General features: G+C 41.5%; 1 protein-coding gene across 1 annotated transcript in view; it reads right to left on the reverse strand.

The window, feature by feature from the left end:
• Nucleotides 1-1,233: 1,233 nt before the first annotated feature.
• The window catches only part of PYCR3 (pyrroline-5-carboxylate reductase 3), a 128,679-nt gene continuing 116,239 nt past the window's right edge, over nucleotides 1,234-13,673 (reverse strand). Inside the window, exon 6 of the mRNA XM_030219923.1 lies at nucleotides 1,234-3,417. Coding sequence (XP_030075783.1) covers nucleotides 3,235-3,417 — 183 coding nt within the window. The 3' untranslated portion in view covers nucleotides 1,234-3,234. The remainder of the gene's footprint in view (nucleotides 3,418-13,673) is intronic.

Genomic DNA, 13,673 nt, shown 5'->3' on the forward strand with positions numbered 1-13,673 from the left:
AAAAGTAATTATACACATCCAAACCATATGATAATCATTTATGCCATGCCTACAGATATAGACACCTCAAATTGTTCACACAAAAAGCTTTTAACAGAAAATCATCTCCAAGAAAACTGTGTTTTCCCCCAAAACATTTAGGAAAAATGACTAGTACAAAGAGAGGATATGCAAAAATCAAAGCAGGAATTCAAATAAAAAGAGGAACCAAAAAGGGGGAGAGGGGAAATAATCCCTTTTTTTATGTTATGATTCATAAATAAAATATTAAAAACTTTAAGAACAAAAGGATGACATTAAAAGCCCAGCACTGCAATGTACAACCCTTTTCCCATAGTTTTAAACAAACTTTTTCTAGAGGTAGAAACTTAACAGCCAAAGAACTTTAAAAAGGATAGTAGCAAGGCTCAGATTCTGTCCTAAAAGTTATTTTCTGTTCTTTGGCTGCTGGAGAGGTAGCACTGCTACTGACCTAAATTAGGTGTTAATTAAGGTGTGATATCAACTAATTTCTATACCCTTTCCCCCTAGTCTTAAAACCTGAACTTTGTACCACAGCATTAGCAGATAGACTAACAGGCACAGCAGGACCTAGTTCAGTCTTCATTCCCACCCCCCTCCCGAGCTCCCACCCACCACTAGCACAACTCTTCATTTATAGTAATTCTCATTAGGATAACAAGAGGAGTGTTTTAATTAGAGTTTTAATTACATTTTCATTAGTGTTAATTTCATTTAATTAGTTTCTGGGAAGCAAACACTAAATAAATTACACATTATACCATTATAATTTTAAGACTTTATATTCATCTAATATCCCTAGTACCTGAAGTTTTAATTAAACAACTCTATAATATGAAGATGCAGACAACAGTCCAGTAGCAAGAGGGTGCCCGGATAACATCTTTTGGGCTACATATTTTGTTCTATGCAGATAATATTCTTTTTGCTCTGTCCTGTTTTGGAAACTTTTGACAATATACTATCTATGGGCCCCGTTTACTAAGTCGAGCTAGAGGAACATTAGTGATTTTAACGTGTACTAACCATTAGCGCGCACTGTGTAGGTGTCCACAATATTGCTATGGGTGCCTACACAGCGCGCGCTAATTTTGTGTACACGCTAAAAACACTAGCACACCTTAGTAAACAGGGCCCTATGTTAGTTAAAAATATTAATTTGATTTACGGGCCAGTGCTAATTATTTAAAGCTGAATAAACAAAAGACCAGTATTGGTTCTGGGATTATATTACCCCACAAATTTCTGAGGTTAGATACATATGAAATCTTATAGATTTCTAATAGTTCAAAGGTTTTAGGGCTTATACTAGACTCTAAAATATCTTTTGAGGAGCAAATTGCAGCATTGGTAAAAAAAAATTTTAATTTCCGATGTCAATTAAGAGCAATTAGATCTAGTTTAAGTGTGGAATGTTTTCAAACACTGTAACTCACTGTAGGGAGGACTGACAATGAAATTGCTGTGAAGATTGCAGCTGCTTCAAAATACTTCTACGAGATTGATTTATCGAATCAGCAGATTTGAGAGCATAACCCCTCTTCTTGACAAATTGCACTGGCTTCCGATTTATCCTCCTATCAAGCTTAAAATAACTTTATGATTTTTAAAAGTTTGTCAGGGCAAAATTCTGTTTGTCTTGCTAAATATTTAATTTTAATGTTTACTGGGTGAATTTGTCGATCCATTTGTTGTAATTCTCTGTTGTTTCTAAGCTTTAAGGGGGTTAAAATTAAGGGCTACTTTACTAATTATTTCCAATACATTAGGAGTACAAATTTGGAATAATATTCAGTATCAAGTTCAGTCTATTCAATCTTATTTATTGTTTAAAAAACAAAGCTCTTCTATTTTCTGATACTCATCCTGTTTGATATTTTATAACATTGTTTTGTAATTCCATCTAAATGAGATGTTTCTTATCTTGTAAACCGTGATGAATCCTATTGGAGATATGGTGGAATATAAGCTATGAAAAGAATAGAATGTTGTAAGTAGTCTGCATGTCCTAGGAAAAGCTACAGCACTGTCAGACTGGGCAAACAAGACAAGCACCAGTGTGCTGTGCCACTGCCACCATTCACTGCAACACATGTAACCTTCTATACAACTATTTCATTTATTTCAATTTTGGTCCTGATAAGGTTGAACTAGATAGTAGCCGCCTGTAAAAAAAAAAGCTGCAAAAGAATAATAGCTTTGATGCAAGATAATTCAGAAAGAAACAAACACTCGTTGCCAGTTTTGGTTACTAGATTTCTCTCTCTCTCTTTTTAATTAAAGACAGCAGCTGTACATCATTAAGTCCCAAATAGTAGATGACAAACTGTATTTCTACCTTCTCTACAACCATTTAACAGGAAAAAGAAGGCAGTTTAACAAGGCAATATCAGAGACACTGAATCAATCCTGCCTAACACAGTTAATGCTTCTTTTAGTGGATGAACATTATGAACAATTTGATTAAAAATTAAACTAGTGATTGTGGTATATGATTTATCCACCTGTGTAAGACAGATATGTTTAATGAATCAGCAGATTGGAAAATAGGGCAGTGGAAAACTAGCCTAGGATATTATTTAAGCAGCTAGGCCTCAAGGAGCAGGGGTTTCTTTTATTATACAGTGATGGAATGATCTCAGCAAATGAGAGCAGCAAAAGTCCTCATTCACTTACTCACAGCCATGTCAAGCACCTGCAAATGTAAGAATGCCCAAGGCAGCAGGTAAGCACCTGTGCCAACAGTCAGGAGATTCTAAGGTGATTGAGTGTGAGCTTCTGGCATGTGGACTTGCTGCTGAGCAATGCACAGAGAGCCAACTATATCTGTCATATCGATCCATATCAGCAGCTTCTGGATAGCAACCCAGAGAGAACTATATTCTACCCTATCAATCACATTATTTTAAATGTCTAATTATTTGTAGACAGCTATAAACATACACAATACATTACAAATAAGATGGTGACAACCCCCCACTTAAATTACAAGGAACTTAGGTGACTTGCCTAGGATTACACTGTAAGTTGTACAGGAGCGACTGGAACCTGGGCATCTAGTTTCCATAGATCTGTGATCTCTCATCATGCGCCCTGAACACTTGAGTATCTGTGCATTTCAAACAGCACAGGCAATGCTGTCCAGCAATAATTTGTTATTACTCCTTCTAGTGAGTGCATGAACACCAGCTGCAATGCTGGTGTAATAGAGTCTTAGCTTTTGCCCATCTCTTGAGCGCGCTTTGTTGCTGCCTCCACTGCATTCATGACTGTTGATCGCAGGCCTCCCTTCTCCAGCTCATGACAGGCATAGATGGTAGTGCCCCCAGGGGTGCAAACATCATTCCGTAATTTAGCTGGATGCTCACCGGTCTCCAGGATCATCTTTGCAGCTCCCTGTAAAAACAACTGAGATGGTTTATGGGTATCTGATTTATAAATTTATGCTACATTCTACAAGAGTAGCTGTTGAGACTCAAATCAGAGGACCCCGTCCTTGGGACAAACTATGCCAAAGTACTCCAGTTAATAAGGATATGGTTAATTTGAAGGCTTTGTTGATGACTGTTGAAAAGATTAGGCCTGGGCTGGAGACCTATATAGTGAGGCAGATGCAGAAAGCTACTGCAAGCCTAACCGCACAATTACTGCGGGTTGTACGTGTACGTTATTAGCTATGCAATGCAGAAAGAGGTTTCAGCATGGTGTTAACTCAAGCGGAAGACATGGCTGCACACTGCATTAAAATTTATGGTAATGAGGCCATATACATAATTGAAATCTTATCACTTGACTGATCAACCTCCTTTCCACTAATGAATAAGCATAACCACTTCAATCTCTATGTCGAATATGGTCTCTCCATAGTCGATGACCTAAAGAATGATACAACCCAATTTCGTACTCAGGAACGTTCATGTATTACCATAATTTATTCTTCCTTAACATATTTATGCACATGATATATATCTACCATGATCTGTTCGCATATGATATGTTACATGTATGTTACCATGTATGTATGCAACTTAACACATTACCATTTGTAATTCTGTTACCCGGAAATGGCAACTGCCATTACGGCAAATGTAAGCCACATTGAGCCTGCAAATTGTTGGGAAAATATGGGATACAAATGCTACAAATAAATTAATTAATTAATTTAAGCATTCTGCTGCAATGCACAAAGGAACAGTAGCTTTTGACATTGTCAGCAGGCCACAACCTTCAGGCCTTCCTGCAGGTATGAACTCGGCTGACCCTGGAAGGGCCCTTCCCTGGACACAGCACTCCCAGAAGCAGACTCCAAAAATATGCTTAAAACCGCTTTATTCCATCAGCAAGGCCAAGACATTTCCTCTTCCAGACACAGTCCTTGATTACAGCACATATCACCCCTTGTTCCTTCCCCTCGCCGGCCACAGTTTCAATCATTCACTGCTTCCCCAGCATGGCCTGATTCCTGGACACAGTTTTAAATCATTCACTGTTTCACCAGCATGGCAGTGTTCTGAACACAGTTCAAGTCACTCACTGTTTCCCCAGTATGGTACCACTTCTGGACACAGTTTAAATTACTCACTGCTTTCTAGCATAGCATGATTTCTGGACACAGTTTAAATCACTCACTGCTTCCCCAGCATGGCATGACGTCTGGACATAGTTTAAATCACTCACTGCTTCCCAGCATGGCCAGGTTCCTGGACACAGTTCAAGTCACTACCTGTTTCTCCAGCTGGGTATGACTTCTGGCCACAGCTGAAATCATTCACTGCTTTACAGCACGGCACCTCTCTCCCCCTTGAGTGGAACAGCTGCTTAACTTTTCCTCCAAGTTTTCCCCAGCCTTGAAGGTTTGCTATGAAGCCTTTCAACTTCTTCCCTTGTACCTGAGCTAGAGCAGCAATCTCCATGGGCTCACTTCCCCAGTCATCTTGGGCTTTGATCTCCTCTCCGACCTCTTTCTCCACTTCCCATTCCATGGGCTCCTCTCCCTTTATGGTCCCCAGCTGGTCCTCTCCCTCCTGATTATTCCTCCTCAACCAATCCTCCCTCCTCTCCCTCGGGATCCTGGGACTTGTAGTTCCCTTGCTGCTCCCTTTGCAGGGGTTCTTGGGAACTGTAGTCCTCCTCCCTTCTCCGGGGAAACTTATGCCTCCGTGGGGGTGTGGCTTCCCAGCCCCTAAGATTCTGGGACTTGTAGTTGAATTCCAGTTATGAAACCTACGCATCTTGCTCCTCTCCCAGATCCCTTCTTCCCTGACCCTCAGGGGTTCCTCACAACATGTACAAAATGTGGAAATTTTTTCGCCAGGTTCAGGGTAATGTAAAAAGGTTGGTTCAGATGATTTCATGCCCTTTTTGTGATATAAATGTCTCATTTTTCTTTCTTCTTCAGCTAGAACTGTATCTGCAACTTTAAAATACAGAACTGAGGTAACAGCAATAATGTGTGTTAAAAATGAAAGTGCCAGTTCACACCTGATGCTGCTGCTCTGCGCTAGCACTTTCATTTTCTTTGGACATATGTATCAGGGGCGTAGCCAGACAGCAGATTTTGGGTGGGCCTAGGCAAGAAGTGGGTGGGCACCAAATGTTCTCTCCCCCACCCCCACATCAAAATAATATCTCATCTGGTGGGAAAATGCTTCTCTCCAGTCTTCACCTTGGTAGTCTGCAGCAGGCCAATTTGCGACATAATAGCGCAGCTGGTTTTTGCATATTTGTATATGTTTGGGGGTCATCCAACAACAATTGCCCTACCAAGCCCTTTATAGTTCGAGCTAAATATCTGACCCATGAAATTCTTAATTTTCCCCCCAAAAGACTGCACTTTCAGGCATCCCCACATAGCATGTGCGAGTGTGTGGACTGATTAACATGGACATTAAAAAAAATCTACTAATTATCTAGTATTAGCAACTCAGTTAAGATAGTTTCACTTTTAAACCTCTTTCTACAACAATTTACGGACAAAAGGTTTAATGGGAAAGAGTTAGCATGGATTCAGCCAAGGGAAGTCTTGCCTCACCAATATGCTTCATTTCCTTGAAGGACTGAATAAGTTTGTGGATAAAGGTGAGCCACTTGATGTAGTAGTGTATCTAGATTTTCAGAAAGCTTTTGACAAAGTTCTTCATGAATGACTCCTCAGAAAATGGGATAGGAGGCAATGTCCTTTTGAGGACTAGGACTTGGTTATTGGATAGAAAATAGTGGGTATGGTTAAATGACCATTTTTCTCAATGGAGGAAGGTGAAAACTAGAGTGCCGCAGAAATCTGTACAGGGACTGGTGCTATTTAACATATTTATTAATGATCAGGAAATCAGAACAATAAGTGACACATAACTATTCAAAGTTGTCAAAACACATGCAGTCTGTAACAAATTGCAGGAAAACCTTAGGAAACTGGAAGACTGGGCATCCAAATGGCAGATGAAATTTAATGTGGACAAATGCAAAGTGATGCACACTGGGAAGAATAATCCAAATCATAGTTATCTGATGCTAGGGTCTACCTTAGGAGTCCGCACCACAGAAAAGATCTAGGTGTCATTGTACACAATACGTTGAAATCTTCTGCTCAGTGTGCAGCGGTGGTCAAAAAAGCAAACAGGATGATAGGAATTATTAGGAAAGAGATGGTAAATAAGACTAAGAATATTATAATACCTCTGTATAGTTCCATGGTGCAACCTCACCTTGAGCACTGTGTTCAATTCTGGTCGCCATATCTCAAAAAAGAAATAGCAGAATTACAAAAAAGTTCAAAGAAGAGCTAGCAGGGATGGAACTCCTCTCATATGAGGAAAGGCTAAAGAGGTTAGGGCTCTTCAGCTTGGAAAAGAAATGGCTGAGAGCAGAGACTGAGGTCTACAAAATCCTGAGTTGCATAGAACAGGTAAAAGTGCATCAATTTTTCACTCGTTCAAAAAGCACAAAGACAAGGGGACACAATGAAATTACATGGAAATACTTTTAACACAAATAGGACAACATTTTTTTCACTCAAAAATAGTTAAGCTCTGGAACTCGTTGCTGGAGGATGCTTTAACATCGGTTAGCATATCTGGGTTTTAAAAAGGTTTGGAAAAGTCCATAGTCTGATATTGAGATAGACATGGGGAAAGTCACTGCTTGCTCTGGGATTGGCAGCATGGAATGTTGTCTTGCACTCCAGACCTTTGCACCTAGTTAGAACAGTCAGGAAAGATTCTTTCCAGCTCTGCTGAGAAGCTCTGAAGATCTGTGAGTTTGCAAGTCTCATAAAAAGTAACCCAGTAGGCGTTGTATCTTCTTGGACATCTGAATTTCTTAAGTCGCAAACTAAACCCTCACAAACAGTCTTTCGACCAAATGTTTTCTCTAATACTTTTGCAACAGTGGGGTTTTCCAAACATAATTATTAATTTATTCTATTTATTGGAATTTATTAACTACCTTTATGAAGCGATTCACCCAAGGTGGTGTACAGTAGGTACAGTTTAACATAAAATTTATAATTTTGATAACAGCATAACAATAGTAAAATAACCAAGAATAAAGATAAATACAATAAATGAGGTAAACTTGAAAACAGTAAATTGAAACCTAATAATAGAACTGTAGTTCTATTGTGTTCTGTAGTTTTTCAATCCCTTGTTGGATATATGCCTTCTTATTTGACTGATTATTTTTCCTTGCTAGATAGACAGTTAATAAGAGGACATGTTTTAAAGTTTCCTTCGGTTAAACTGGTTAAAAATATCAGATGTTTGAACTCGTCACTTCCCTTTCAAGCAGCTTCGATTTGGAATTCTCTTCCTGGTTCAGTTTGTGCTCTTAGGGAGTATTTAAAGTTCAGAAAACAGCGGAAAGCTTTTTGATTTAATAAATGTGTGAGCTAATTTTTTTGGTCAGATTTTTTTTTTTTTAGATTGTACTTACTGAATTATGTTATTTTTTTTTTTGTTTGTTTTGTGTTCTGCATAGGGTTTTTGCTGAATATAAGAGTAATGTGTAATGTTGCTACTCTATCTGGGTTTCTGCCAGGTACTTGTGACCTGGATTGGCCACTGCTGGAAGCAGGATACTGGGATAGATGGACCATGGTCTGACTCAGTATGGCTATTCTTATGTTCTTAAAAGCATCCGGCAAGACAAGCTAGGGGCCAACCTGGTACTCAGTAGTAATGATGTGCACAACTGTACAGAATACTCTTCCTGGGCCCAGTTTCTGCTGCCTGAACTAGCTGGGGCATGAGCAAAGAATGCAGTGGAGGCAGCACTTACAGTCCATGGGGGAACAGAGTCTGCTAATACTCGATAGGGTGTATGAGGAAAAAAAAAAAAGGTTAAAAATACTTCCCAAGATCCTCAGCTAACAAAAATACAAAACTAATAAGCGTAATTGCAAAAGAAAGTGATGATATTAAATCAGTGACTGTCATCCGGGGTGTCACAACACACTGGGATGTCGGGAGGGCCTGGGAGGTGTGTCACAAGGAGTGGCAACAACAGCAGGAAATACAAGGACAGAAGATGCAGGTGAACAAGCCCCAGTAGGCTACCTTACTGTCTTGTGAGCTGCAATCATTCCCCGCGTTGCAGCTTCAAGTGATGCTTAGTATGATTTTACTTCAAGTATCACAGTCTGCTGTGGCTCAAAAAAAAGTACAGCTCACAAGAAATTAAGACAGACCACTGAAGCTTATGTGGTAATGTCTTCTGCCACATTAGGGGGGGCAGATGCTGCATTAAGAAGGGAGAGAGAAGGTACAAAGATGGGAGAGACAGAGAGAAGGGGGACGAGATGCTGGGAAGAGTAGATGTGGGAAAATGGAGGGGAGATGATGGGAATGGTGGAACTATATGGAAGAGGCCATGTGGGGTTGTAAAGATGAGTAAGAAAAAGACTATGAGTGCAGAGAAACCCAAATAGTAGCAACATGACATTACATATCACTCTGATATTTTGCAAAAACCTATGCAGTTCTATGCAGAGCACAAAAGAAAACAAAAACATAACAATTCAGGAAGTACAATCTAAAACAAAATCTGAACAAATAAATTCACATATTTGTTAAATAAAAAAAGCTTTCAGCTGTTTCCTGAACTTTAAATACTCCCTAAGAGCAAGGACTGAACCAGGAAGAGAATTCCAAATTGAAGCTGCTCGAAAGGACAGTGATGAGTTCAAATATCTGATATTTTTAACCAGTTTAACCAAAGGAAACTTTAAAACAATGTGTTCTTTGATTAACTGTCTATCTAGCAAGGAAAAATAATCAGTCACATAAGAAGGCATATATCCAACAAGGGATTGAAAAACTACAGAACACAACCTAAAATAACATCTTGCAATCATAGGTAGCCAATGAAGCTTGCAAAAATAAGGTGATGTATGACCATTTCTTTTCAGCAAAAAAAATAATTCATACAGCAAGATTTTAAATAGTCTGAAGCTTTCTCAACACCTCCTTTGTGCAGCCTACATAAACAAGATTACAATAATCTAATTTACATAACAATAAGGCTTGCACTATTAATCTAAAGAAAGATGTTTCAAAATTCCTACGAATAACTCTTAACTTTCTTAACAAACCAAAGGAACCTTTAACCACTTTGTTTACTTGATTTACCATTGTAAGCTCACTACCCACATCTACTCCTAATAAGCAAGTTACAAGCTCAATCTTAAAATTATTCTGGCCCTATAGAAAAACTCTCTTTACCTAATATATGCTTAGGGGAGCCTGCCCATAAAAATATTGTTTTATCTGGGTTCAACTTCAAGCAGAAAGACACTGCCCACTGTTCAACAATTTTAACAGTTCCCTATTCCACTTATCTCATCATATCCCCTTAGGGATGGCATCAAAATAGTGATATAGTCTGCACATATAGATGTATGAACCTTCAATTTATCAAGTTCCCTACCCACAAATGAAACAGAACAGGGGAAAGAGAAGAGCCGTGCAATACTCCACAAAAGGTTGCCCAGATCTCAGACAAGACAAGAAGGGATACATTCCCCTGCTGTGTACAGAGAACTTCCATTACAAGTGTGTGACTATGCTTTCTCTGCAGACAAGGAGGGGGTTGCATGCACACTCTATGATGACTACAAAGCTGAGGGCTGTCTTAGATTGGGAGAAGTGTGGCTGCAGCCCAAAATTAGAAAAACATTAGGGAAAACGGTAGCAGGGAAAAAATTAAATAAATGCACTCTGATAATTGTAGGATTTAGTGTGCAAATAGGTTCCACAAGATTGCTTGACCAAAGGCTGTGTCTTGACCAGAAGATTGGACCAGGAAATAATGTTTAATAAAAGTATGTGGTGAGGCAGGTGTTACAGCTCTATAGGTACTATATAGGATGACAGCCTTGAGGTGTGCTACTGCAGCTGCTTTGGAGCAGAATTGCTGAGATCCTATTTTTCCTGGTGGATTCAGGTTAGCTTTTAGATAGCAAAAGGTAATGCAGTCAGATATCCAAGCTGAATTTTAAAGCTGGTCTCCCTGGTTCATTTGTATTATGGGCGATAAAACAGCTGAGAAAACTTCTTGTAGTCTTTGGAAATGTGAAGATAGTAGAAGAGGGATCACCTACAGTCCACTTAAGAGATGCCTCTTGCTGAGGAAGCACAAGGCTTTGAGGAAAAGAGAGTTTTTCTATAGGGCAGAATAATTTTTAAGATTGAGCTTGTAACTCACTTATTAAAAGTAGATGTGGATAATGAACATCTGAGAGTGCGGACTGGAACCGAATAAAAATGGGCCTAGGGGGGTGGAGTTGGATTCTAAACCCCAAACAGATTCTGCAGCACCGACTGCCCAAACCGACTGTTGCATCAGGTATCCTGCTGAAGGCAGTAGTGAAATGTGAATGTGTGGATTGATGACCACGTCGCTGCCTTGCAAATCTCTTCTATAGTGGCTGACTTCAAGTGAGCCACCGACGCCGCCATGGCTCTAACACTATGAGCTGTGACATGACCCTCAAGAGTCAGCCCAGCTTGGGCATAAGTGAAGGAAATGCAATCTGCTAACCAACTGGAAATGGTGCGTTTCCAGATTGCGACTCCACTTCTGTTGGGATTAAAAGAAAAACATTTGGGCGGACTGTCTGAAAGGGCTTGTCCGCTCCACGTAGAAGGCCAATGCTCTCTTGCAGTCCAAAGTGTGCAACTAACGTTCACAGGGTGGGTATAAGGATGGGGAAAAATGTTGGCAAGACAACTGACTGGTTCAGATGGAACTCCGACACCACCTTCGGCAGAAACTTAGGATGCGTACGGAGGACTACTCTGTTATGATGAAATCTGACATAAGGAGCATGCACTGCTAGAGCATGAAGCTCACTGACCCTACAAGCTGAAGTAACCGCCACCAAGAAAATGACCTTCCAGGTCAAATACTTCAGAGGGCAGGAATTCAATGGCTCGAAAGGAGGTTTCATCAGCTGGGTGAGAACGACGTTGAGATCCCATGACACTGGTGGAGGTTTGACAGGGGGCTTTGACAAAATCAAACCTCTCATGAAGTGAACAACTAAAGGCTGTCCAGAGATAGGCTTACCCTCTACACGACAATAAAAAAGCACTAATTGCGCTAAGGTGAACCCTTACGGAGTTGGTCTTGAGACCAGACTCTGACAAGTGTAGAAGGTATTCAAGCAGGGTCTGTGTAGGACAAGAGCGAGGACCTAGGGCCGTGCTGTCACACCAGACAGCAAACCTCCTCCATTTAAAAAAGTAACACTGCTTCGTGGAATCTTTTCTGGAAGCAAGCAAAACCCTGGAGACACCCTCAGAAAGACTCAAGGAAGCGAACTCTATGCTCTCAACATCCAGGCCGTGAGAGCCAGAGACTGGAGGTTGGGATGCAGAAGCACCCCCCCATTCTGAGTGATGAGGGTTGGAAAACACTCCAATCTCCACGGTTCTTCGGAGGACAACTCCAGAAAAAAGAGGGAACCAAATCTGACGTGGCCAGAAGGGAGCAATCAGAATCACGGTTCCGCGGTCTTGCTTGAATTTCAGCAAAGTCTTCCCCACCAGAGGAATGGGAGGATACACATATAGAAGCCCCGATCCCCAATGAAGGAGAAAGGCATCTGACGCTAGCCTGTCGTGGGTCTGAAGTCTGGAACAGAATTGAGGGACCTTGTGATTGATCTGAGTGGCAAAAAGATCCACCGAGGGGGTGCCCCATGCTTGGAAGATCTTGCATACAACGCCCATGTTGAGCGACCACTCGTGAGGTTGCATTATCCTGCTCAACCTGTCGGCCAGACTGTTGTTTACGCCTTCCAGATACGTGGCTTGGAAAAACATGCTGTGACGGCAAGCCCAAAGCCATATCTAAATGGCTTCCCGACACAGGGGACGAGATCCGGTGCCCCCCTGCTTGTTGATGTAGTACATCGCAACCTGATTGTCTGTCTGAATTACGATGATTTGATTGGACAGCCGATCTCTGAAAGCCTTTAGAGCGTTCCAGACCACTCGCAACTCCAGGAGGTTGATCTGAAGACCTTTTTCCTGAAGGGACCAAACTCCCTGAGTGTGAAGCCCATCGACATGAGCTCCCCACCCCAGGAGTGATGCATCCGTTGTCAGCACTTTTTGTGGCTGAGGAATTTGAAAGGGACGTCCCATGGTCAAATTGGATTGAATCATCCACCACTGAAGGGAATTGTGAAAATCGGTGGACAGTTGGATTGCATCCTCTAGATCCCCCGCAGCTTGATACCACTGGGAAGCTAGGGTCCATTGAGCTGATTTCATGTGAAGACGCGCCATGGGAGTCACATGAAGTGTGGAGGCCAAATGGCCCAGAAGTCTCAACATCTGCCGAGCTATGATCCGTTGAGACGCTCTGGCCATGGAGACTAGAGACAGAAGATTGTCTGCTCTTGCCTCAGGAAGATAGGCGCGAGCTGTCTGTGAGTCCAACAGAGCTCCGATAAATTCCAGTTTCTGAACAGGGAAGAGATGGGGCTTGGGGTAATTTATAACAAACCCGAGAAGCTCTAGCAGTTGAATAGTCCTCTGCATGGACTGCAGAGTCCCTGCCTCTGAGGTGTTCTTCACCAGCCAATTGTCGAGATAAGGGAACACATGCACTCCCAGTCTGCGTAGAGACGCTGCAACTACTGTCAGGCATTTTGTGAAGACCCTGGGTGGACACCAGACCAAAGGGCAGCACACAATACTGGAAGTGGTGCGTTCCCAGGCGGAATCGAAGACACTTCCTGTGAGCTGGAAGTATCAGAATGTGTGTATAACCATTCTTTAAGTCCAGAGAGCATAGCCAATCGTTTTCCTGAATCATGGGAAGGGTGCCCAAGGAAACCATCCTGAACTTTTCTCAGACTAGGAATTTGTTCAGGGCCCTTAGGTCTAGGATGGAATGCATCCCCCCTTTCTTCTTTTGCACAAGGAAGTACCTGGAATAGAATCCCAGCCCTTCTTGCCCTGGTGGAACGGGCTCGACCACATTGGCCTTGAGAAGGGCGGAGAGTTCCTCTACAAGTACCTGCCTGTGCTGGAAGCTGAAAGACTGAGCTCCTGGTGGGCAATTTGGAGGCCTGGAGTTCAAATTGAAAGAGTAGCCTAACCAGACAATTTGAAGAACCCACCATTCGGAGGTTATGAGAGGCCACC

This window comes from Microcaecilia unicolor, chromosome 1, assembly GCF_901765095.1.
Source record: "Microcaecilia unicolor chromosome 1, aMicUni1.1, whole genome shotgun sequence".
NCBI classification, from domain to species: Eukaryota; Metazoa; Chordata; class Amphibia; order Gymnophiona; family Siphonopidae; genus Microcaecilia; species Microcaecilia unicolor.